The sequence below is a fragment of the Drosophila erecta genome, unplaced genomic scaffold, assembly GCF_003286155.1.
Source record: "Drosophila erecta strain 14021-0224.00,06,07 unplaced genomic scaffold, DereRS2 tig00000000-arrow-pilon, whole genome shotgun sequence".
NCBI classification, from domain to species: Eukaryota; Metazoa; Arthropoda; class Insecta; order Diptera; family Drosophilidae; genus Drosophila; species Drosophila erecta.
The window spans coordinates 1,137,170-1,161,432 of NW_020825194.1; the positions used below are offsets into that span (position 1 = coordinate 1,137,170).

Below are 24,263 nucleotides of genomic sequence, written 5' to 3' on the forward strand. Positions count from 1 at the left end.
AAAATTAAAAAACTTAAAATATTTTAAATTAAATTTTTGAAATATTGCGCCAACTTTTGCTTGAAGCGCCACCTATATGTCACATTCGCATGTACGACCGCTAGGTGGCGCGCTTCCAAAATAGCTTGCGCCTATCTGGCAACACTGGCCAGGTTATTATAAAAGGCACAGTGCTACCTGCTCTCACTATGCGAGTGCAGTGTGCCCAAACTACGAAATCAGCGTTGACAATTTAGCCATTTCTCGTCATTCCTATATCTGTGTAATTTGATATTCTGACACATGCATTTCCTTAATACATGTTCACACATATATCCCAAGCTTTGGACATAATAACTTGGTGAACGGATCACAATTTTTCATATGATACTGGCTTGTGTCATCGATGAACTCAAAATAATCTGGTTGCATTATATAACACCTATATTGCTATAATATTTCACTTTAAAGCTATGTGGCGTGTAAGCGTACCACTTTCGTCGACATTATAATTTCAAAGCATATTTGGTATTTCGTGGCACTGCAATGGCCGCGGAGGAATAAATACCAGATGGTAATTTTCTTCGTTATCGGCGCGGTCACACTGCTAATATCAAGATGGCGTAAATTTGTAAAAAATCGTCGAAATCTATGTGAAATAGCCAGGAAAATTGAAACGAAAGCGCAGCGTTCATGCAAAACGTAAGTGGTCAGTAGCGTTTCGGATCGAAAGACCCGTTTGCAAGCGGAAAAGCGGCGGTTACCACGCGCAGGAAAACTCGAATTTCCCAGCAGCATTTCAGTGTCTCATTGAGAGTGCGAGTGTGTGAGTGAGTGCCCTCGTCTTTGTGTTGGTGTGAAAATGCTAAAGCAGGAGGGATAGCAACGTGCTCGCGGTAGAAACCGCGTGAGTGCGGGCGAGACGACTAGTGTGCACGAATCTATTGCCAGGGCAAACGACTCGCATAAGTTTGGTTTTTTTTTAATAAGATTCCGAGTTCCGTTTGATTTTGTTTAATTTTCTCGAGTTGATTTGCAGCCCGATATTAATCAATGCGCCCATAAAAGCCGAGATGAACAACATAACCGTTTCGGAAATGAACGATAAAAATAACTAAAATATGTCAGCAATGCATTATTATTAAAATTATTGCATAAAATGCGCTTGCGTGTGGCCCCAAAAAGTGCGACTGTGTGCGTGTGTTTGTGTGCGATTGTGGCAACTACAACAAAAACAACGTCTGGGCTCTAAAACAAAGAAAATGAAAATTATTGTGGCAGAATCAATCCAATTAAAAAATTCGATTTCGATTTCAGTCGAATTAGAAGAAGGAAAAGCAGCGACGCCAGCAGAGGAAGTGGGCAAAGCGGTATAAGAAATAAGGAAAATAAGGAAAACTAGCCAAGGTAAGTGTGAAATTCATTCCACTGTACGTTCAAGTTTCCCTTTCCCACCCGCTTTTATCGGCTGCTCCTTATCAGCCCCGTTATTCGCAGTGCAGTCATGGAGTACCGTTAGTTTTCGGAGGCCATTAACGTTTGACAATTAAATGCAAGCATACTGTCAAGTTTTCTTCCTTTTTTGAGGTTTCCCCGTTGATTTTCCAAATGTTTTCTTTTCCATTTGCTCCTCCCTGTTTACTTAGATTTTTTTAATTTTTGTGGCGCCTGCTGGAACAAATGTTTTTTTGTATCTTCTTTGTTCTCCTCTGCGTTTTTTTTTGCGGAAGCTCTTCGGCAGCCGCCAACGCAACGTGCAGCTGTTTTGCAATTGTAATCAATTCGTGTTTACCTACTCAGCCGAGAGAACTACTGGATACCCTGGAAAATATTCAGTTACGAATAGTAAAGACATGAAGTAAATACAACACAACACAGCACACAAATTAAAGATCTTCAATTTAATACTACATATCCATTTGACTGTTATACAGTGATTTCTTTCTGTGTAGAACATAGAGGCCCCAATAAAAACGGTACATTTCGGTTAAATAAATCAAAGCCAACGCGAAAACAACAACAAAGCAGTCAGGTTTTGAGGTTAGAATCGCGGAGTGAGTGATAAAGAGCGGGGAAAAGGAGGAGAGAGAGAGAGAGCGATCGAAATGCGTGAGCGGTAAAAGAAAGCGACAGAATGTCGAAAAGATGGAGAGGGGTATGAGTGAGAGCCGCCGAAAACAACAATTAAACAAAATATTTGTGATTTTTGGCCGGCAAGTGAAAACTTTCGGCTTGTTGCTTCTTTTTCTCACTTCCATGCGCTTTATCTTCGCTATTTGTTTGTGCTATCCACCACTGAAAGTGTCATTTAAGTGGCATTTTCACAGTCGCTGCGTTTTATTTTACTTCACTCCCTTTTGTCGGCGATTGTTTACTCCACGCACACACAACCACACGTCTCTTTTATATGTTTGTTGTTAATCTCTTCGTTGTCTTTCTGATTGCTGATTCACCTCTCCATGTTGCTAGTGTCGTCACGTTGAAATACACTCGAAAACAAAAGAATCTTATATTTCAACATACATTGAAAATCATTCTGTAACATTTCCTTTTTAAATACTTAAATAAGAATAGTACAATGTAATAATCTAATTGTCTGTAACAATAAATATTCACGTGATGAATGTTAAAAAAGGAGGACTCTTTCTCTCTGTGCACTTAAATTATCGTTACTCATCACTTATCGAATCTTTTGTTTTTCCCATTCGTAATCAATAAACGCCAGCCAATGCCAGGACGCGCTCACTCCTAAATATAAATAAACGAAATAAACTTTTACTTTGTGCGAGGTTCGGGTTCTTATCATTTCTGCCCACTGTGCATTTGCATTTCGAATTGCTTTTCATATGCTTTTCTCTGCTACTTTTGTGTTGTCAACGTAAGCCAAGCTTACTTCTCTCCCTCTCTCGCTTGCTCTCTCGTTTTATTCTTAGCTAACTGTTTTCTATTTTCGATATCGATTGTTACCGTGCGTTGTTTTCATGTCTATGTCCCGCTGTCCTTATCACCACAATCAAATGTGAATTATGCAAGTTTTTGGGCTTACGCTGCACATTCGGTAAGAACTGAGTATATATAACTCTGATCACGTAGACCATCACAGAAGAGGTCGAGAAAAGGAGGGAATTCACATTTCATGGCGCTTAACCAAGTTGGGGATCCCAGAAAACTGACGTCGTATCCCTCATTTCAGCACCCATCACAAACAAAGCCATAAGCGACTGCCTTGAAACAAATCGGAACAAGAAGAAGAGAGGAGCTCAGACGAAAGGACAGCGCCAGGTGAGAAAAGGTGAAAAGTGGAGAAATGCTGGGAAAGACCCGCGAAGAGCCCCGTTAGCTGTTACCTGTCAAAACTAGACTGTTAGCCAACTGTACAAAACAGCCGTGTTTACGGCCATCACGTGTCACAATCTAGTGCCAGAGGAATCAAAAGTACTTTAATATTCATTTGTAAAAGAAAAAGAGCTAGCAAATCAAGTCAGTAGCAATTTTCGAGTATCGCTAACAAGGCATTAGATATTTTGTTATTGCCTACTTCTCTATCGATCTATATCACAATCACGATCTATATCTATTAATATCACACATTGGTGTTGCTGGTGGCCAATAGTTGAATTTTCGAGTCACTTGATTCATATTTACTTGAAAAAATCTGCTATTTTTATAAGTAGTCAAAAAAATGGTGACTAAGTATATTTACATTCCGATAGAACGATTAGAATGCATCGTAGCAACCTTTGTATATCTTATCGTGATGACAAAGTTAGTTTGGTACTGTGTGTTGTAGATCTTTAAAGTATGACTATTATTATGAGTAAGAACAACCCACAGCTATTTGAAAATAAAAACTAAAGTTGAAATTCTTAACTCCCGCAGAAAGGCAACGCAGATCCGAGGAAACTCCGTTCTACCACACAGAAACCCACAAATACAGTCGTCCAAAAATGGAGCTGCGCGTGGGTAACAAATACCGCCTGGGCCGTAAGATAGGATCGGGATCGTTCGGCGACATCTACCTGGGAACCACGATCAACACTGGCGAGGAGGTGGCCATCAAGCTGGAGTGCATCCGCACCAAGCACCCCCAGCTGCACATCGAGTCGAAGTTCTACAAGACGATGCAGGGCGGCATAGGTATACCCCGCATAATCTGGTGCGGCAGCGAGGGCGACTACAATGTGATGGTGATGGAGCTACTCGGACCCTCGCTGGAGGACCTCTTCAACTTTTGTTCGCGCCGCTTTTCGTTGAAGACGGTTCTGCTGCTGGCGGACCAGATGATCTCCCGCATCGATTACATACACTCGCGGGACTTCATCCATCGCGACATTAAGCCGGATAACTTCCTCATGGGTCTTGGCAAGAAGGGCAACCTGGTGTACATCATTGACTTTGGGCTGGCCAAGAAGTTCCGGGATGCCCGGTCGCTGAAGCACATTCCCTATCGGGAAAACAAGAACCTCACGGGCACTGCCCGCTATGCCTCCATCAACACACATTTGGGCATTGAGCAATCGCGTCGCGACGACCTGGAATCTCTTGGCTATGTCCTCATGTACTTCAATCTGGGAGCCTTGCCCTGGCAGGGCCTAAAGGCAGCCAACAAGAGGCAAAAGTACGAGAGGATCTCCGAGAAGAAGCTGTCCACTTCGATTGTGGTGCTGTGCAAGGGCTTCCCCAGCGAGTTCGTCAACTATCTGAACTTCTGTCGCCAGATGCATTTCGACCAGCGTCCAGATTACTGCCACCTGCGCAAGCTCTTCCGGAACCTGTTCCACCGATTGGGCTTCACTTATGACTATGTGTTTGACTGGAACCTGCTTAAGTTTGGCGGACCACGGAATCCTCAGGCCATTCAGCAGGCGCAGGACGGCGCGGACGGTCAGGCGGGACATGATGCCGTGGCCGCAGCAGCGGCAGTGGCAGCAGCGGCAGCCGCCTCCTCGCATCAACAGCAGCAGCACAAGGTCAATGCGGCGCTTGGCGGCGGAGGGGGCAGTGCAGCGCAACAGCAACTCCAGGGCGGCCAAACGCTGGCGATGCTGGGCGGCAATGGAGGCGGAAACGGCAGCCAACTGATCGGCGGCAACGGACTCAACATGGACGACTCGATGGCGGCCACCAACTCGTCGAGACCGCCCTACGACACGCCGGAGCGTCGGCCCTCGATACGGATGCGCCAGGGAGGCGGAGCAGGCGGCGGTGGAGTGGGTGTGGGCGGTATGCAGAGCGGCGGAGGGGGCGGTGGCGTGGGGAACGCCAAATAATATTTTATCGTTTAGGTTGCGACGCTGGACACGACACAGTAGACAAACAACAGCAGAACTCAGCAGAACTATACATGTAGAATATATAGTTATATATACCTAATATATATAATACTTGCTTTATATATGCGGTAAAATACGTTGAATGTATCCAAACGGCAGGATGACCAGGTCCCTGCCAGAAACGGAGGACAAGAGCAGTGAGAGAAGAGGAGCAGAGCATAGCAAGCAAAGCGCAGCGCTTTCCTTCTTTTTTTGTGTAAATTTTCGTTTGTTTTTTGACATTTTGGTTTCTGCTCCCAGATGTTAGAACGTTGGGCGCGCTTATTATTAATTAACTAGCCTATGATTAATTTAATTTATACTATTAGAACATAAACGATTGCAACCTGGCTGCAAGAAACTGCAACAAACCGCACTGTTCAATTGATTTGAGATCCCCGATCCCTGAAGATCGGCCTATAGATCGGTGGTTAATTAAGGGTCCGCGCGTTTGGGAGGAGGGTCAGGACACGCAGGCATTTAATTCTGTTTTGCATTTGACTATTGCTCTTGGCCGGCTCAGTTTTTTCTTTGTTAATTTGAAGTCCCAGACCAAATCAAGCAGAACATTCAGAAGCGATCATGAAACACATAACTCGATTGTAAGTGTAATATTTGTGTAAAAGAAACAAAGGACACCGCGTTCAGCGAGTGTCCCTAACCCTAGACTATAGGCTCTAGCGATAGCGAATCCAATCCATACACAAGCATATGCTATACAGCAAAGCACCCACATTGTAACCTAAGTTGACGATTTCGGGGCGCAATTAGACGATGATAATGATTGCGATGATCAAGTGCAGTAGAGGGGACGTTCTCTAGCTTTAAGCAACGCTCTGACTTATAAGGCCCCTCCTATGTTATCTTATGTATCTTTCTGTACCGCCTACTGTCCCCGCATTATTCACCTATATATATATACTTTCGCTGCCTGTGTTCATATATATCTTTCCGATTTTTAAACACTAGTGCGCGCATTTCTCAAGCGGTAGGGAAATGGGATGTGAGAGTTAGGAGTTGGGAGTTGGGGCAGCCCTTTTGTTTACGCAACAAAATCATGTAACTAAGATAGAGAGCATATAAATTGCGTTAGACATACACAAAACAATTGCATTAACATTTCGACTTAACAAAAGAAGTAATGCCCCTTCAGAGGTAAAGTTACACAACGCTAGCTAATAAATTGTAGCTATAATATGAAATTTGTTTATAAGTAATACCAAACCATAAAATAAAAAAGAAAAATGCAAAAAAAAAACTTAAATTCTAAATGCGCCAAGAGATAATGGGTAAAAATATGAATATATATATATTAATACAAACTATATCTTATGAGAACACGTAAACATGTAAAACCCCACAGCGATTGGCTGGCAGTCTAAGAACTAACAAATCAAAGAAATACAAAACACGAGATCGGATCACTAAACGCGGGAGCCACTAAAAACTTAAATAAAAGTACATTACGTGATATTTCTTACAAATTGTTTTATGTTTTCTCAACTCAGTTTCTCAGTCTGTTCGGTTCGGTTCAGTTCGGTTATTTTGCTTTCATTTTTGGAACACAAACTCCATTCGAAGCGCACGCCTTGCAAAACGACCAACCTTGTAAACACGACCATTTAGCGCAGTCAGAAATTGGGGATGAGCCGCGGAAAAGTCCCAAGCCTCCTCCCAAATCAGAATTAACAACCTAGTGAGTGTACATAAGAATAATACCCAAAACCAAAACAACCCTACAAGTATAAAATTAAATATATGTGTGATTTTCCTCCTAGCATACAAGAGTACTAAACCATTAGCATTTTATTGATAGTAACGAAATCGAAGCCCGACAAACTGATTCATAGCGATTATGAGCATGAGCCATAGAAATGGTAATGGAGAACTAAACGATCTTGTGTGAGCAGTCCATTGAGCATAAGCGAAATAGAGAAACTAACAAATTGAAGAACATAGCAATTTCGAAAGTTTTGTATAATTAAATGTATATGTATATTGAGAATAGAATTTTGAACTAATAACTAATTATACTTGGATCGAGTTCGAGTGTACCATGGCACGGGCGATATGAGAGAAAATCATTAAAAATAAAAAATAAACCACCACAGTGATATGGAATACAAAATAACCAAACCAAAATAACAAACGAAATCGAAACGGTTCATGAAACATTTAAGAAGTACGTTGGATCGGAATTCGACGGATGTATCGATAAGTGCACGGCCACATTTATGTAATTAGCAAGTATTTCGAATTAAACCGAACATGGAATATGTATGTGTGAACAGAATAAAAGCAGCCACTAAATAAGCCACACCATTCACAATAACAATTACGAACGAGGCATTAAAAAGCTTAAACAATAATAACACGATTCACCCGACTTGCTTTTTGTTGTTCTCAAGATGAAGTGGGGGAAATTCGATGAACGGATGGCAATTGTGGACCATAATGAACAGGAAACAAAGTTAATCTCAATCTGAAGTTTTTTTCAGTGAAGGATTTGAATATTCGATAATCTGGCAGCGCCACTGACGAAAAAACAGCCGCCAGCCCTGTTAGAGCAGTCTAGCCACTCTGCCGGTCAGGTCAGCTGTTTTACGCATTTTCGTGCTTGCGCTTTAAGGTCACTCTCAGCACGTCTTATTTTTGTTGGATTTACCCTGTAGTTTTTCACCGAAAAGGGTAATAACAGCGCCGAAATAAGCAGAGCGGAGTGTGGCCTCAGCTTGCGATGACTTGATACCCATTAACCAATCGCCGATATTCCAGGTTTTGCGCCACGAGCAACAGCAAGAGGAACTTCGAAGATGGGAGCCCGACAGTCTCAATCCCGCGAGGCCCGATCCGTTTCGATGGAAAACCCAACTCCTGCCGGCGTTATTGATATATCCGACGATGTGGTCAAGCGATTGAAGGCGGGAATATCCCAGCAGGGTAAGGAGTCCAATGGCATTGTGGAATAGCACCCGGAAATCCTCAGTTCACACTGCCCGGTGTTATGCAACAATTGTCAAAACGGGCAAATGTTTACGCCAAACACAGTGGAAACTCGGTAGCTAGAACAGGAACCAATACCCTCCTCTGCTTCACAAAAACACTAACTAAAAGGGTGTGGCAGATGTTTGGATCTGTTACCAAGTTTCCATACCTATTAAAAAGAATCCGGTATGTCTGAAAACAAATATTGATTTATATCTGTCCTCCCTAGCTCGTGAGCACGCAGCCGCTGCGGAGGACTCGAAGCCGGCGCCCAAGCCAACGGCAAAGGCTGCTGCCAAGCCAGCCGCATCCTCGCCAGCTGCTCCTGCTCCGAAAGTATCCTCCTATCCCGCTGCAGTGCCCATTTACGTCCAGGGAGGAGGACACACCATCAGCGCGGCTGATGTGCAGCGCCAGATGAACCAGGAGCTGATTAAGAACGACGAGCTGTGGAAGGAGCGCATGGCCAAGTTGGAGGAGAACCTCAAGAAGACCAACACCATCCTGGAGAAGGAGTATGCCAATGCTGTAGACAATGTGCACAAGCGATTCGTCAGCACCGCGTCGTCGCACAAAGTGCCTCCCTGCCAGGACCTGAAATCCCAGCTGCTCGCCTGCTACCGCGCGCATCCCGGAGAGACCTTGAAATGCATGGAGGAGGTGGCCCAGTTCCGACAGTGCATCGATCTGCATCGCGTCCAGAAGCTGGATGCGGAACCAGAGACGCTGAAAGTTGCCAAGGCGGCCTAGGATCCTGGCTGATCCTTTTATCCTGATTTGTTGAACTTTTTTTTGAGGCCCCTTATGGGTTTTGTATAAACGAATGAGCGATCGATGGGGATGCACTCAGAACCTAACCGCGAAGTGTCATTGTGAGCGATAGTAAACTAATTTAAATGGATCAATCCATGGATGTTTTTATGGCCGGGATTTTCTATGGAAGTTTACCATGACAACAATAAAATCCATTGCATACTTTTTTAGTGTATCTGTTAAATTGCAACGATCACGTCTCCATCTCGCTCACTCTTATTTAACGAAGGCATCCGTACGAATATAATCATTAATAACAATTAATATAAAACAACATTACAGCCTGTGACCGCATAAAATACCCGCAGTGGCTGCAGTCACGATGGGGATCAAGGAGGTTCCCAAATCAGAGGCACCACTTCTCTTGGGATTCGGTTTGTTCAGCGGCCTCTCCCTTTGCTCATCCTTATGATCCTCGCAAGAGTCGTCGAAGTCCTTGGCGGGACCCAAGCAGCCCGCGTAGCTCATCACATAGGCCAAATAGTTCTGCTCGAAGACCCCGCGAACCAAACTGGATCCAGGGCCATATGCAAAAACAGCCACATCCTCGCCGCCGTGGGTTTCATCCTTTCTCGGCACCGTTGCCAAGTGGCGATAGGTGGGTGCAGTCCTCTCCTCTTCCGTAAAATGCTTCAAGGGCATCCACATGTTGGAACTGTTCTGAGGTCTGGAGTCATTCGCCAAGTGATCCCAATATCCAGGACCTGGAAACATTCAAAGTTCGTTTTACTAGATAAGCTCCGTTATGATATTGCTAAGGTCTGGCTTACCATTGGCATACGAGATGGTCTCGTAGAACATGGGATCGTTTTTCTCGTGCGAATTGGCTGTTCCCAGGATATCAGCTCCTCGGAGGGCGTAACCATTGAAGGTAACCGCGTGGGAATGGTCGGCGGTCACCAGGATCAACGTTTCTTCGGGATCTGTGTTGTTCACGGCCGCTTGGATTGCCAAATCGAATTCGTACAGCTCATGAAGGGCAGCACGGGCATAGTTCATGTGGTGACCCTGGTCAATGCGACCGCCTTCTACTAGGAGCACATAACCCTTTGACTCGTCGCCTCTTTCTAGGATTCCCAAGGCCGTCTCCGTCATCTCCTGCAGGGAAGGCTCTCCTTCCTCTCTGGCTATGGAGTAAGTGATGTGATTGTTTCGGAACAGCCCCATCAAGTGGTCCACCTCCTTAACATTCACATTGAGCAGATCGTTCCGGTTGTGTACCAATGCTGGAGGAACTGTATCGTTGGCGTGATGAGCCAACCACTCGGCCGGAAGATTCCGTTTATCACCTCGGCTGCAAATTGTTTCCGTGGGTCCTTCAAAAATCGTAGTCTTCACCTCGGAGGCATTCAGGATGCCCATGGGGGACATTCCTCCGCCCAGGATTACATTGAATCGATTTCCAGGAGCATTTTCCACCAACTGACGGGCAATATCAACATGAATGCCCACCGATTCCGCGGGCACTTCCGTGTCGCACTCCCAATCCCGGTCGTAGATGTGGGCGTACGTGGCGGCAGGCGTGGCATGGGTGATCCTGGTTGTGGTGACCACTCCAGTACGCTTGCCCTCCTTCTGGGCCCACTCCATGACGCTTTGGACCCTGCCCTGCTGGCCGTTCTTCTTGGAGCGGGTGGCATCCATTCCAATGGCTCCGTAGTGGGTTTTCGATCCCGAGAAGATCGCAGTGGCAGTGCCCGCCGAGTCCGGAACCTGTTTGTCCACATTGTAAGTCTGTAACAGATTACATTAACATTAATTTTAGTTATAAATTAAATTAGACCTCAGACCCCCTATATCAACTTACCTTGGCCATTCCAGTGTTTGGGAAATCGTCGAAGACGAGATGTTCCTCCTCGCCGTGGCCGTGCTTCAGGTACTGTCCCTTGTAGATGCGCCCAGCACTGATCGTGGATACTCCCATGCCGTCCCCGATGAAGATGATGATGTTCCGGGCCTTCTTCTGGTAGGAGTGCTCCTTCACCCGCTGGGCCTGCTTAATGGTCTTCTCCAGCTGCCGCAGGCCCACTTTGTGCCAGAATTCCGCATCTGAAATGGGATTTAGAGAACAGAACTAATTAAAACTAAATCGGATCGGAAATCGTTGGGTAAGTCAGATGTCATGTCACGTATGAATTGCCCATCTCCAGTGAGATCCAGTTGGCACTTGAACATGTTCCGGAATAAGTACTCGACTAGTTAATGTGGCTTATTTTCGTAATGTACGTCGCAGAAAATGCCTGAGCACAACTTGGGGGCAGGTAGATCCCCTTCGAGTGGAAAACGACTTCTCTTTATTTATGGGCTCCATAATTATTACTATCATTATTTACTTTCAAATTTGTCAATGTATGCAGATGAATTTCCATTTCTCGGCTTCTAATCTGTATTTTATACGCCAATCTTAATTTATACGACACGGTCATTTGTTTTAGTAGCAGCTACAGTATTCCTTGGACTTTCGGTAATAAAATTGTTATACGTTATGGAAAATTAAATGGTCGTTTATTAGGTAGCAACATTCTATTGAATATCCCAATATTTTGAAATTAAAAACTTTAATTTATAAACCAAATTATTCTACGAGTAGCGACTATAAATACATCCCACCTCAATATGGAGCTACAGAGATTAAAATGTACTTTTTGGCTGTATAACATTTGCATTTCGCGACATGGAACGTCGTCCATTCACTGCTTTACTTGCGGTGATGATGATAGTAATTAATATTCAGTTGGGGTAGCTTTGGCAGGGGGGCAGAGTATTCCACCCACTGCCAACAACCACCCACCGCCTACCGCCCGACGACCTCGACACTGAGACAGGTTACAGTTAAGCTTCGTTCGCCGACTGTTAATTTGGGCTTGTCAAGGAAATCAAAAGTATATGATTAATCAGTTTTTGACTGCTGCTCAACTGATTTATTTGGATGGTTTTTTGAAAGCCGATTAAGATTGTTAACTGCAATCGTAACAAAACTAAACAATTAGGTGACTAGAACATTTTAATTTGTTGTACTCTTGTCGGCAATTTGAGCAGTTACATTCAAGCGTCACCATAGGTCACCATTCGTAATGCTTTTTTGTTGCATTGGATCACGTAGAGTACTTGACTTTGTGGTTAATTTTCCAGTAGTGAGCTCTCAGTTTGGCAAGAAAGTGTAAGTGATTATTTAGTGCCTAGGATTTGCAACCTTGATAGACCCAAGTGGAGCACTCGTTGCATAATTGAACTGGACAACTATTTCAATTATTCCACGTTCTAAACGTAGCGCTTCAGCTCGGATTTCACACGTTTCTAACTGCGCTGCAGTTGGGATCTATGTCTGTGTCTCACCTTCGGGTTCCTTGTGCTTGCCCACATCAAACTGGGGTCCTATGTCTCCTCCGGCACTCAGGGTGCGAATCAGTGGCGGCGGCTGGGTGGTGACTCCTGCCCAGCTGAACGCCAGCAGGCCAGCCCACAGGAATCCGACTAGTACCTCGGAATGCATCTCTCCAAAACGCACAACACGCGATCAATTGGGGCGGCTATTTGAGGTGCCGCTGCGACTTCTATTCAGATGCGGATTCGTATCACAGCTCAGCTTGAGGCGCAGATTCTTTCAGTGGCCATCGAATTTGTTTCGAAGTGCGGAACGAATCGGATTGGAACGGAACGGAACGATTCGACGACTCGGGGACGACTGAAATTCTGTGCCGAGTGGCTCTCCGCTTGCGACTAGCACCGAAGCCAGCCAGCAAGCGCCGTTATATGCGAACTTACTGTCCACCCAGACGATCGGCCGACCCGAAGTCCCCGCACGAACGATCGTTGGCCGCTCGGGAATTACAGGTACTTGTGGGGCATATCCAGCTTATCCGGTTTTAGACACGTTCTGTACTTAAAAAACGGAAACACATCTAAAATGTTAATGCATTTGTTGGTAATGCATCCATGAAATGGTTACTATGTGTAAATTGCAATACCCATTGCAATGCATTTAACAATTACCTTCCGATTGGAATCACAGCCCACTATAGGATATCCCACAGTCCAAAGCCCGAAACGAAGCCATTGAGCTGCTTGCAATTGCAACACGTTTGTCTCAATTAAAATTACGGCTCCGCTGAGATTAATCCATAAAAACGTGCAAAGCCTTCACGAACTAAGGGCCCGTGCACCATAAGCCCATTTCGAGCGATCACTTATTTGTGCGGGAATCTGACACGGAATTCTCCGCCGGATCCCGTGTCGATGGGCTGATTTACGGAGGAACTTGCACGTGAAGCGGCTGCTAGTCGGTATTATCTTTATCTCTATCTCGGCCGAAGTCTGCAGAGACCGCTGTTTGTCTTCTTCGTAGCAGATAAAGATAATCAAGGGGTACCCTCGGCGGCACACATTGCGTATGCGCGTTATTTGCTGTTTGCACTTGTCTGACTTTTGGCTGCCATTCAGCGAGCGCTGAAAAGAGTTTATCTCGCGATCCAAAGGGAGCCCTCAATGCCACTTATTCGGTTCTTTTTATAGGCTAGGTTATTATACATAATACTGGATCTGGGGAATACAATGGAGAGCGGCTTGCAGTGCGGTCTATTGTCATGGTGTTACGTTCTAGTTTCTATGCCTGTGATATTCACGTTTGAGTCTAGTGAGGCATTCCACTTTCCAGACAAAAATAACTGGCTCTATTAAAACATAAAAATTTATAGGTACCATATCGGGCATTCTTAAATCGTACTTCACATATATCACAGTTCATGTTCATGTACTACAATTTTTCATTGTCTTCTTCAGAAGCATTTGTTTTTTTTTTTTTATTGTTCTTTAAGAAGTTTGTATATATAACCTCCTAATACACGTGATTATTTCATGCGATATTTACTAGTGCTTACAAAAGACAGGGGTGAGATCAAAGTCAATACTCATCTTGGCAGTTGCTGCCATAGTGGGCTACTAAGATACATGCATATACTGTGTTTATGCGGTACACTTCACGGATTCTCTAAAATGTGAAATTGACCATAAATTCAGACAAACTTAGGTAGCAACGCCAACCGCATGAGAAATACTAATTAGACACTTTAATTGATTGAATTTTGCTTGGCGGCCTTAGAAAATAGAATGCTTTAATACTGTTGACGACTGCAAATGACTGAGTGTGCTTAGTGCACTCTAATACCACTTACTCGTAAAGTAAAAGGGTATTATAAATTTGTTGGAAAGTACGTGCCAGGCAGAAGAAAGCAAAAAAAAAGTTTAAAATTTCTCCCAAGTATCGTATAAACAGGGATTAATAAGATCTCGCACTCTCAAGATATCGTGAGCACGCATAAACGTGGTAATAGGAAGGCATTGGGGATGGTGATGATAGATTGTCGACATACAGAGCGTTGTAAATCTTAATCTGCTCCGCCGGGCTATCTTTATGGCCAAACAGATAAATCGAAATAAAAAATGGGAAATGGGGAAACTTCCACAGCAAGTGACGCGCTGTTTGGACCTGTTCATTTCCCTGTGTTTGCACTTGGTTAATTATTATTACATCGGGTCGTGCTGATTTTTTACGCTTGACTGGAGAAGCTTCAGCGATGTGAAGTTGAAGTGTACCTGAAGTACAAAGCTTGCTACAGGGCCGTCTAGATTTCCTAAATTGTAAGTATTTTGCATATAAACCATACTTATTTGTTAAAGTCCACATTGGTATTATTTCCAAGCTGTAAGTCATTTCATCAGCAATATAGCCAAATTTGTTCCCAAAAACCAAATGGAGAAGAACAATGGCAAACAATAGTTTGTTTAGCTATTTGTAGCCACCTTTTATTAAACAGTTTTTCATGTCACGTATAAATTTTTGCTAATATTGCCCGGGAGTTTTTGCGGAGAGATTCTATAAGTATGCACCTGCAATCGAAAGCTGTGCAATCGCAGGCCGCAATTTGTTGTTTTATGACTAGCATTAGAGAAAGTTGTTGTATAAAATTTTAACTAAAGCTAAGGTCAGACACTGAAATAAATTGGTACACATTATTGTTCTACTTTCATTTTTATCAATCTCATATTTAGAAGCTTTCAGAAGCAATTGGCTGAAGGAAGTTTGGCAACAGCTTACGCTATTTTATTTCCACGTCTGACCTTACCCTAACGAGGTGTAAACTTAAAGGGGAACAGCAGGTCGTAACGAAAATAATAGAAAACAGTGTTGAGCAGGCAGGTGCGTCCACCCCTATGAGAACTTCTTGGCGGTGAATCCTGCCCGCACATTACTGGTGGTGGCCGATTTCACAGTCGTCCTGCTCGTTTTGGTTACGGTTGCGGTGTCATTACTGCTGGTGTTGCTGATGTCCTTTGTCGTCGTGGTGCTGCTGCTGCTGTTGTTATTGCTGCTGCTGTTGTTGCTGTTGCTGTTGCTGTTGCTGCTGCTGCTGCTCCTTGTGACCGTGGTGATGCTGCTGCTGCTGGCACTCATCAAAAGAGGACGACGCGGCGGCATCCGTTCGTTGACCGCATCCAGGCCCTTGGCCTCCGCAAAGGAGTGGATGTGCGAGGATGCGGTCAGTCCTTGCAGAGCTGAGGGTTCGTGGAGTCGAGAAGGGATGGGAAACAACGCAATTAATAATCGGCTGGGCAGTGTCTTGCAAAAAGTTTGGAGTAAGGTTACTTGGTTATTAATTAAAAACAATCTAGGCTTGTTTGCAATCAGCATTGGTTCATGAGCCGGAACAGGCAATAGTTTAAACTATTTTTAAGCAAAAATCTAGATTAAAACGGAAACTTTGGCCGCTACGCCGATTGGGTACAAATTTGTGATCTTGTACAAATCGAGTTATAATGACTGTTAATAAATGTAGCATAAATCTACCTTACAGCCAGCAATGGCATCTGTTTTCGTTGTTTAGTCAACTTAGAAAGATGTGTGCTAGACACATCGGCTTCATTTTGCTTTTCACTCTTCTGTATTCTGCAGTGAAGGTTATTATTTTGAAGGATACAAATGTACACATTTTTTATGTACTCTCTATGTACTCTTCAAGATATCCTCCAAGTTCGAGTTCACCAACATCGACTGCCAATCTTTGGATAAATCCTTTGCCGACTTTGAATATTGCTATTTGAAATCAGTCAATCGGAGCTATAAATATCTATCAGCCAAAGCTAAGCTATTTAAGACACCGATCAAGAAAGTCAAGGTACACAGATAGTAAAATTCGTCTAAGGTATTGTGTTTTATTCCCAATTTTCCCAGGTCCATGCAATGCTTTTCAAGCGATACAGCGGCTATAAGCCATTTATGTTTGATGTGACACTGGACGTCTGCAGGTTCCTGAATAATACCAAGGCAAATGCCCTGGGCTCGTACTTTTTGGAGTTCCTGAAGCCGTACTCCAACTTGAATCACCCATGTCCCTTTGATGTGAGTAGGTCCCACAACCTCTGAGTTGACTTATTCGAATTTCCTGATTCTAGCACGATTTGATTGTGGAGAAACTGGATATAAGATTTGTAAATCATCAAGTCACAAAGGTCCTACCCTTCCCAGAAGGCGCCTATCTACTAGAAACACACTGGATTGCCTACGACATCGATCGAGCTGTGGTGAAAGTATATGGCACCCTATCCTGATCGATTGTAAATTACCAAGCTAGTAAACGTTAATGACATGTGTAAATGGCAAACGAACTAAACCATTTTTGATATTCAAAGCTTAATTAAACTCATCGTGTAATATCACTGTGATTTTCTGGCTTGGCGGAGCTATTAATTGCTTTGAAAATTTATTTATAATGTTGATTGAAAATAATATTAAAAGGGTTCTGTAAACCACATGAACTTGTTAGTCGATCTCGAGACATGGGTATACAAAAATATTGTATAATGGTGCTTTGTGCCGTTTCATTTTCCGTAGTACAGGTAAAAGTTTTTTAAACCTTACGTAAAATACGAATCAATCGAGATCTTCCTCAGATATCATCGAAATTCGATTTTACAAATATCAAGTGCAATTCTTTCGATAAAGAATTCTCCGACTTTGAGCATTGCTATATAAAACCGATCAATCGAAGCTACAAGTACGTGGCGGTTAAAGTTAAATTATTTAAAACGCCAATTACAAAAGTGAAGGTATTTAGATGATTTAGTTAACAAAATGTTCGATTTCATAATCATTTTTATCAGGTCAATATAGGGATCTTCAAACGATTTAACGGATATAACGGCTACAGACCCTTTATGTACAATATCACAGTGGATGCATGTAGATTCTTGAACGATACAAAACGAAACCCGACGGCCAGTTATCTTTATAGTTTCATGAAGCCCTTCTCCAATATGAATCACAGCTGCCCCTTTGATGTGCGTATACCATTAACTAGCTGTGATCTCTGCTAATGTTTCTGATCTTCCATACAGCACGATCTCATTGTCGATAAACTACCCATACAATTCGTTAATGACCAGGTCACAAAGGTTCTCCCCGTTCCAGAAGGTGATTACGTATACGAAACGAATTGGTTTGCCTACGGCATAAAGAGGGCAGCGGTTAAGGTATACGGAACTATATCCTGATCAATTTATAAATGCCAATGCAAAACAGCGAGTTAAAATGCGAATAAAAGAGTTCATGACACCCATTATTTCAATTTGATCCTGGGAATACGCATGTGCTTTGACTTACCTTCCTTGAGGGAATCCCTTCCTCCTGACAAGGCGCCCACTGGCAGGGCGCCCGTGGGCGTCAGACCCTTCAGCTGGAGCACGCTCTCCGATTCCTCCCTGCGGGAAATGGGAATATTGAATTATTTGGCTGAATCCGGGGGATTATCGGGGGCATTATGCACCTGAGAATGGAGAAGACGCGCGACATCTTGCCAATGGCCCGAATCTTATTCCGTATTATCTCTTTGCGCAGCGCCGACATGGAAGCTGCGAATTGAGGGCTCGATTAGACGGAATCTCGCTGGGTCACGGGGTAAATGTAATGGTAATCAGCTGGAAAACTCGCTGAAAAGCCGATCAAAGCGGGCGCGAAGCAACAACTAAGCTTTTCTATCTTCGCTCAGGCGTTTTTTGTTGGCTCAGGCATTTTTGGCAGTGGGAGTAGCAGTGGCAGTGGCATTGGCATTGGCATTTGCATTGGCGGTACTTTTTGGCTTCACATTGGGCCTGCGTTTAATACCCGGCTTACCTGGCTTACTGGGCGTATTATTGTTATTGTTATTATTGCTCGCGTTCGCCGGCACGAGCACAATTTTCTTGCGGAGCTCTTTTTGGTCGTGTTTTGGACGTGTTTTGAGTGAAAAGTTGGCGGTGTTGGTACATAAATTATTATGGGTGTTGCAGTTGTTGTTTTTCGGTATTTGGTTTCGGAAAATATTTTTAATAGAAGATTAGTTTGTAATTCACGTGTATCCGTATTGGCCCACAACATCCAAAGCACTACGACATTTACACACAGTCTAGTACGGACAGAGTCGCTCTGTGGTTCCCCAAACTTACCTTCCTCGAGCTCGTCATCTGGTCCTGCCACCAGCTCATCGTCTGAGCAAATGTTCAGGATATTGACCAGCATCTCGGTGACCTTTGAATTGTATGTGTTATTGATTAGAAATCAGAAAAGGATGCTATTCGAAATGAATACAGATTCTAAGCATATTGATGCATACTTTTAGACACCTTTGAAAGGCTAGTTCGAGTATTAGGGGTTAGATCCATAAATGCCCCTTAAATACATATGATGTATTCATATGATTCCCGATAGAAAACCTACCTTCTCGCCCACGAAGGGCAGCGACCACGTGAAGACGTCCATGAAGTTGGGCAGCCAGTAGGGATGTGGCGAGCAGTTGAACTGGCGGATGTTCATCACGTTGTTCTCGTACTTGAGCACAGCTGCCTTTTGTCAAATGGGTTTGATGGTTGACAAAATCAGCGCGAGCGGAGAAAGAGACGGGGCGAGTGCCGGAGAAAGAGAAGGAAGAGAAGGTATTACGAACGCAGCGCGATTTGAACTCGCACCCGCTCGCAATGCAGCCAAAAAAGATTTCGTTATTTAAAAATAGCTAATATAGCAAAGGCAGGAACAACAACAATAACAGCAAAATAAATAAACAACCCAAACAGAGATTGGGGAGGAGAGGGAGAGGGAGATGGAGATGGACAGAGAGGCAGCACTACCATACCTTGTTGTTGTAAACATCCAGATAATTGGGGGCGGAGAAAATGGTGATCAGCGAGGGGAAGCCCGTAACCTGGTTCTTCCGATACATGCGATATCTGAGGATATCAGAGGAGTTCGATTATCAAATGGAGCTACACCGAGAGATACTTCCGATCCTACCCCGCGTCCTGGGCCTCGTGGGCCCTGACTATCGACAGCAGGCTGTTCTTCTGCAGGAACTCACAGCAGGCCGAGTAGCTGAAGAAGTAGGAGCAGCCGCGTACCGAGTTGTGCGAGAAGAACTCGTTGGTCTTCTCGCTGCCAAAGTCCTCCAGAGGATCCGACCAGAGCAGGTCGCACATGGGCCCGTAGGCCGGTGGTTCCCTGAAACGATTCAGCTGCGAAAACCCCGCACAGATACATTACTCGCACAGTATATTGTAAACATTTCGGCGCTGCTTTATTACCGTCTTGATGTCGTCGAGTGTGAAAATCTCGGGCGACAGACCGCCGTGAATACAGAGGAACTGCTGATTCAGGAGGGCGGCGAGGGGCAGGCAGTCGAACGCCTCCATGCAGGCGTCGTAAATACTTTCCGAATACTTGATGATGCCTTCAACAGAGTAATATTAGTGAATTAATGAAGGACGGGAGATTTATCGCTTGCATTCGCATTTAAAAGCGCATTAAGTTCCTGTAACAACAATCGTAAAGTGGCTGCGGCCTGGGGGTTTGCCTCTTTAAATTTGGTTGTAAATCAACAGAAAACCAAGCAGTTTTATAATAACTAGCCTATTCTGGCATTCTGTTTATATGACGGAATTTTCGTACTGTGTCCTAAGTGCAACTTACATTCCTGTTTGAAGGTGAAGTACTCTGTGAGGTGCCTGCACTCGTGATTTCCTCGCAGCAGGGAAAGTGTGGTGGGGTAGGTTATTTTCAGAGACCACAGGTAAAGAACGCACTGAAATCAAGTGAACAGTTTATTGTAGAAATGGAAAACTCCGAAACTCGGGATATATTCCTGATAACTTAATATTGACCCACCTCAATACTGAAGTATCCCCTGTCCACGTAGTCGCCTAGGAAAAGGTACCTGGTGGTGGCCGGCGGACCGCCCACCTCGAAGAGCTTTACGAGATCGAAGAACTGCCCATGGATGTCCCCGCACACGGTAATGGGTGCCTCCACGTCGATCATGTTCTTCTCCTCGCGCAGCAGGGCGGCTCCTTCCGTGATGATCCTCAGGGCCACCGCCTCCTCGATCCGCCCCTCCAACAGAAAGTGCTGACGCAGTGCGTCGAAGTTGGGTTTTCCGGTCTTCGGATCGTCGTATACCTCTGACATGGTCAGTTTGTGGGCGGGCGGCAGTGGAACATCTGAGAGGTATGCAAGCACATCTAAGTAGCTTTCAATTTAATTACAACTTACATAGAAGTTAAGCAAATAGCATGTTAACTAAATAATATCCCTTGATTGTTGTTACCATGTCTAGAAGATCATCTTGTATCTTATATCACATATGACGTGATTGGAAAATGGCTAAATATATTTGCAAGCTCTTTCAAAACGCAGTTCTTAGAATTGTTAAAGTTGTCCTGAATTCTTTCTGTGTAGGCTTGCATTGATAGAATTATAATAAACATGGCTGTCCGACTGCGATGTGGGTTAACGAGGTGCTGCAACTTAGCGCCAATATTTGGTTCGGCCGCTTTTCTTGGCCCGGCTATAAAGAAAACCGAAATTCCGCCAGATGCAGCCACATGAGGCTCGTACGCTAATTACAAAATTTGACTGAGTGAATATAAAAGTCGAAAATTGATTGGCACACACAAAACAAACAAACGTAATCGCGCACACACACACACGCACACACCGAAATGGCAGGACGAACGCCATTTTTAATTGTCATAATTTGGGTAAATGTCTTGAATTTGGACGCAATGGCCAATAAAATGCCAATGTGTTGCAGTTGTTGCTTGTTATGGGAGCTCAAAGATAATTAAATAAATTTTTATGTGCCCCATAAACCAAAGAACAAAAGCGAGCACCGCATTTTCATTTAAGGGTTTTAGTTACGATGCCGAATAATTGATTAATTAAAATATATTTATGGCAAAGTCCGCGGATATATGGGTAATTAAAAATTGAGTTATGTGAAGATCTATGCGAATCAGTTAATTATTTATTTAAAAATTTTCCCCAATGATGGGCTATTACCCTAACCTATGTGGTCTGTAAAATATTTTGAAACTGAATAAATATACTGGAATATGCAAATGTTTTCTTTTGTATGTTATTTCCATGCCAAGTACCCATTGATAAGTTTTTAAACACGAAAACTTAACGATCGATGTACTGCCCATCGAGAAAGAGCAGCCATGCTATTGTTTTGAAAATTACAAGCATGACTTCCCAGATCTCAAAACATACTTTTTCGAAACGCTACCCTCTGCCGACTGAAATGTTCAAAGAAAACAATTTGTGAAACGCTCAATTTTGACATTAATGACGGCGGTCAGCACATCGGAATGCCATTGAAGCATGATCGCATGTCATTAAAGATACAATCGCAGGAGGGAATCGTGTTTGGGATAATGCTCGATTGGGGTCCGTAGTGCCTCTAGAGTTCTTTACCATCGACCATGCGCTCCTTGGTTTTTGTGTACTGCATTTTCTGTTTGTTTCCACTGGCGGCTGTCGGGGTTTTCGAGGAATTCGGCGAGGACTTTGCGGATTTGTCTGAACTAGAACTTTTTGATAGCGATGATTTTCTCGTCACCGAACTTCGCGTGGAGGCCGACATGTTGCTTGATTATTTATTCCGCCCCTGCTGTTTTTTGTTATATTTTTTTATTATTAACTTTTTTGAGCGTTCTGTTGGTGCTGATTTTTGCGATGCCTCAGCTCGGTATATATTTTTTAATGGCTTGACTTTCTGCTGGTGCTGAAAGTGTTACTAGCACAGGAATTTAGATAATTATACGCCTTTGCCTAGCGTCTTTATGGACGACGAGACACAAACACACAGAGAACACACAAATATATTTAGGCAATAAATAAAACTTGTTGTTATATTTTGTATAGCTGTGGACTTTCTTGTATTTTTAGCCAGGCAATGCCAATATAGCGAGATAGAGACAACTTTGGCCCGCAGCTCACACGAAACAAATGTTGAACAATTAATATTTCAATTTGCTGCAATTATTCAGAGACATATTAACTTTTCATTAAGTCATCACATTGTTTAACGGATGCTTTTGGCAAAGGGTAAGCAGCACTTCAATTGAGACGGAAAATTGCTCGACACTTTGTGCTAATTGCCCACAAAGCGAGCGGTTGCGAAAATAGCAATGGATTTATTTACGAAAAGACGGGCAGACAGGCACACACATATACTCGTATATCACTTTGGTCACACTTTGTTTGCCTTTTGCCGTTTGCTATTTGCGATTATTATTATTATTTTCGGTCTAATCCTTTGGGGATTCGCGGGGCCTTAGTCTCGATGATTTTCACGGGACACGACGCAACGCATTTCCCAAGTTGGCGCGACGCGATTTTCCTCGAAACTGAGCGAATTTCGCTGGCATCGTTTGGCATTCAAAAGATTCAGAAGCCCCAATTTGAAAGCACGAAGAAGATCGGCTGAGATCGGCGGATCTCACGCCCTTGACTCCCACTCTCCGCTGAAAATGAAAATATAAATAAAAATACAAATACACCCCGCTCTCGTAGGGTTCCATCTATTTATTTATTTTATTGGGTTAATGTCACACACGCACTCTGCCATCTTCTTCGCTGAACTGCCCTTCTGCGATCGTCGACTGGGCGACTGACTGATCGACCTTCACAGACATTTACACATCTGCGATATGTCCACCCCATCCCCATCTCTATCCCCAATCCCCATGCCCCATGCCCCATTCCATGTCCACATCCGCTCTCAATGATTTTCAACTTGACCGTGATATTGATTGTGTGTGCGTGCGCTGTGCCTCCGTGTCTGTGTGTTTGCCAGAAATTGGGCGCCAATAGGTGGGTGTCGCTATAATTATAGTCTTGACTTTGTGCGCGCCTCGTGCAAAAATATATGCGATCTACAATTAAAAAGGAGTCTTTCGGTTCGGATAAAATTTATATTTATATTTCAATTTAAATTTAATTTAAATTTTATTTATATCAAATCAAAAAATGTACCAAGTAAGCAATCCACAACTTTTTCACGATTTTCATTAACTCTATTTAGTTATGTATCTAACGATACAAGTTTACACCATACTCCTAATATTTTAGTGGGTATTATTTGGAAAGTACTTCCCATAGTAGTAAGTTGATTTTTTGGTAGCGCATTCGAAGTTCCGCTCGACATTTGAATGCTTCGCTGGTGGAACCGATTTCATGCAACTTTTATGCGAAGCGTGGCAATATTTAAGCAACAATCTGTGTGTATGGCCACATAAAAAACACACTCACAAGCAATATGTGCGTTTTTGCCCCTCAATGTTGTTTGTCGCGATGGTCAATTGATATGTATGTACGACTTTGCTGCTGAAACGCTATATCGCTCGTCAGATTGTTCCATAATATATGCTGGGAAGGATGGGTCGCCAGATTTCGGGCACTCGGAATCTCTGAATCGGAATCGGAATCCATTGCAATGCCAATGCACCCGCTGCCAGCCAAAATGCGCATCGATGGCACTTGGATGTTCGATTTGGCAAAGAGCGGAGACGATTTTACTTTGACGCCCCCGCGAATTCGCAAGTCGCAGAGATACAAAAGCGAGTCACACGACCGCCGCAGACTAGAAAGGAATACTTTCCGGTGCTAACCAGTGGATGGGATTGGCCAGTGGGCAGTGGGCAGTGGGTGGCCTCTGGGGCTTCGGGGGGCTTTAAGTGCTGGGAAAGGGCGCTGAGGGGTGCGGAGGGGTACGGAGGGGAGCGGGCAGGACGGACCGATGAGAGCATTGCATTCCCGCCGCGAAATTTTGGCAAAAGCGCTGACAGCTCAGCCCAGTCCAGTCCCCCATC

The 24,263-nt window shown here is 43.8% G+C and overlaps 6 protein-coding genes across 12 annotated transcripts; 4 read left to right on the top strand and 2 right to left on the bottom strand.

Moving 5' to 3' along the window:
* The first annotated feature begins 516 nt into the window (after nt 1–516).
* Nucleotides 517–6,775, top strand: LOC6554918 (discs overgrown protein kinase). 5 transcript variants are annotated; one of them, XM_026976894.1, is made up of 4 exons: nt 517–688; nt 1,297–1,386; nt 3,173–3,261; nt 3,859–6,775. In XM_026976894.1, the coding sequence occupies exon 4, from the start codon at nt 3,927–3,929 to the stop codon at nt 5,247–5,249; it is 1,323 nt and encodes a 440-aa protein (XP_026832695.1). In that variant the 5' UTR covers nt 517–688; nt 1,297–1,386; nt 3,173–3,261; nt 3,859–3,926; the 3' UTR covers nt 5,250–6,775. The 5 variants fall into 5 exon arrangements, with proteins under 5 accessions (XP_026832695.1, XP_001981123.1, XP_026832696.1 ...); XM_001981087.3 differs by having other exon boundaries at nt 517–681; XM_026976895.1 differs by lacking the exon at nt 517–688 and adding an exon at nt 720–809.
* A 1,080-nt stretch (nt 6,776–7,855) lies between these two features.
* LOC6554919 (MICOS complex subunit Mic19) lies at nt 7,856–9,181 on the top strand. 2 transcript variants are annotated; one of them, XM_026983825.1, is made up of 3 exons: nt 7,856–7,882; nt 8,067–8,231; nt 8,506–9,181. In XM_026983825.1, exons 2-3 carry the CDS (start codon nt 8,105–8,107, stop codon nt 9,024–9,026), a joined length of 648 nt encoding a protein of 215 aa, XP_026839626.1. In that variant the 5' UTR covers nt 7,856–7,882; nt 8,067–8,104; the 3' UTR covers nt 9,027–9,181. The 2 variants fall into 2 exon arrangements, with proteins under 2 accessions (XP_026839626.1, XP_001981124.1); XM_001981088.3 differs by lacking the exon at nt 7,856–7,882 and adding an exon at nt 7,889–7,979.
* A 68-nt stretch (nt 9,182–9,249) lies between these two features.
* On the bottom strand, nt 9,250–12,830 carry LOC6554920 (alkaline phosphatase 4). Its single transcript, XM_001981089.3, has 4 exons — nt 12,426–12,830; nt 10,897–11,138; nt 9,860–10,823; nt 9,250–9,793 (listed from the first exon to the last, which is right to left on the bottom strand). The coding sequence occupies exons 1-4, from the start codon at nt 12,580–12,582 to the stop codon at nt 9,366–9,368; spliced, it is 1,791 nt and encodes a 596-aa protein (XP_001981125.1). The 5' UTR covers nt 12,583–12,830; the 3' UTR covers nt 9,250–9,365.
* A 2,034-nt stretch (nt 12,831–14,864) lies between these two features.
* LOC6554921 (serine/threonine-protein phosphatase 2B catalytic subunit 1) lies at nt 14,865–22,822 on the bottom strand. Of its 2 annotated transcripts, XM_001981090.3 has the most exons (12): nt 21,865–22,822; nt 20,275–20,606; nt 20,080–20,191; nt 19,695–19,840; nt 19,408–19,625; nt 19,250–19,343; nt 18,838–18,963; nt 18,567–18,648; nt 18,256–18,333; nt 17,909–17,993; nt 17,746–17,843; nt 14,865–15,641 (listed from the first exon to the last, which is right to left on the bottom strand). In XM_001981090.3, exons 1-12 carry the CDS (start codon nt 22,031–22,033, stop codon nt 15,298–15,300), a joined length of 1,884 nt encoding a protein of 627 aa, XP_001981126.1. In that variant the 5' UTR covers nt 22,034–22,822; the 3' UTR covers nt 14,865–15,297. The 2 variants fall into 2 exon arrangements, with proteins under 2 accessions (XP_001981126.1, XP_015009107.1); XM_015153621.2 differs by lacking the exon at nt 18,256–18,333 and having other exon boundaries at nt 21,865–22,592.
* LOC6554922 lies at nt 15,984–16,725 on the top strand. Its single transcript, XM_001981091.3, has 4 exons — nt 15,984–16,043; nt 16,106–16,255; nt 16,318–16,485; nt 16,539–16,725. Exons 1-4 carry the CDS (start codon nt 15,984–15,986, stop codon nt 16,692–16,694), a joined length of 534 nt encoding a protein of 177 aa, XP_001981127.2. The 3' UTR covers nt 16,695–16,725.
* Nucleotides 16,880–17,636, top strand: LOC6554923. The gene is made up of 4 exons (XM_001981092.3): nt 16,880–16,982; nt 17,037–17,186; nt 17,247–17,423; nt 17,481–17,636. The coding sequence occupies exons 1-4, from the start codon at nt 16,923–16,925 to the stop codon at nt 17,634–17,636; spliced, it is 543 nt and encodes a 180-aa protein (XP_001981128.1). The 5' UTR covers nt 16,880–16,922.
* Nucleotides 22,823–24,263: the final 1,441 nt, after the last annotated feature.

Excerpts from the sequence above, each read along its gene's own strand:
- LOC6554918 (XM_026976894.1), top strand. The coding sequence starts at position 3,927 with ATGGAGCTGCGCGTGGGTAACAAATACCGCCTGGGCCGTAAGATAGGA.
- LOC6554919 (XM_026983825.1), top strand. The coding sequence starts at position 8,105 with ATGGGAGCCCGACAGTCTCAATCCCGCGAGGCCCGATCCGTTTCGATG. Across the intron at positions 8,232-8,505 it reads GGCGGGAATATCCCAGCAGG|CTCGTGAGCACGCAGCCGCT; the intron begins GTAAGGAGTCCA and ends TGTCCTCCCTAG.
- LOC6554920 (XM_001981089.3), bottom strand. The coding sequence starts at position 12,582 with ATGCATTCCGAGGTACTAGTCGGATTCCTGTGGGCTGGCCTGCTGGCG. Across the intron at positions 11,139-12,425 it reads CAAGCACAAGGAACCCGAAG|ATGCGGAATTCTGGCACAAA; the intron begins GTGAGACACAGA and ends ATCCCATTTCAG. Across the intron at positions 9,794-9,859 it reads GACCATCTCGTATGCCAATG|GTCCTGGATATTGGGATCAC; the intron begins GTAAGCCAGACC and ends GAATGTTTCCAG.
- LOC6554922 (XM_001981091.3), top strand. The coding sequence starts at position 15,984 with ATGTGTGCTAGACACATCGGCTTCATTTTGCTTTTCACTCTTCTGTAT. Across the intron at positions 16,044-16,105 it reads TTCTGTATTCTGCAGTGAAG|ATATCCTCCAAGTTCGAGTT; the intron begins GTTATTATTTTG and ends GTACTCTTCAAG. Across the intron at positions 16,256-16,317 it reads TTAAGACACCGATCAAGAAA|GTCCATGCAATGCTTTTCAA; the intron begins GTCAAGGTACAC and ends CAATTTTCCCAG.
- LOC6554923 (XM_001981092.3), top strand. The coding sequence starts at position 16,923 with ATGGGTATACAAAAATATTGTATAATGGTGCTTTGTGCCGTTTCATTT. Across the intron at positions 16,983-17,036 it reads TTTCATTTTCCGTAGTACAG|ATATCATCGAAATTCGATTT; the intron begins GTAAAAGTTTTT and ends GATCTTCCTCAG. Across the intron at positions 17,424-17,480 it reads ATCACAGCTGCCCCTTTGAT|CACGATCTCATTGTCGATAA; the intron begins GTGCGTATACCA and ends TCTTCCATACAG.
- LOC6554921 (XM_001981090.3), bottom strand. The coding sequence starts at position 22,033 with ATGTCGGCCTCCACGCGAAGTTCGGTGACGAGAAAATCATCGCTATCA. Across the intron at positions 20,192-20,274 it reads GGGGATACTTCAGTATTGAG|TGCGTTCTTTACCTGTGGTC; the intron begins GTGGGTCAATAT and ends ACTTGATTTCAG. Across the intron at positions 17,844-17,908 it reads CGCGTCTTCTCCATTCTCAG|GGAGGAATCGGAGAGCGTGC; the intron begins GTGCATAATGCC and ends CATTTCCCGCAG.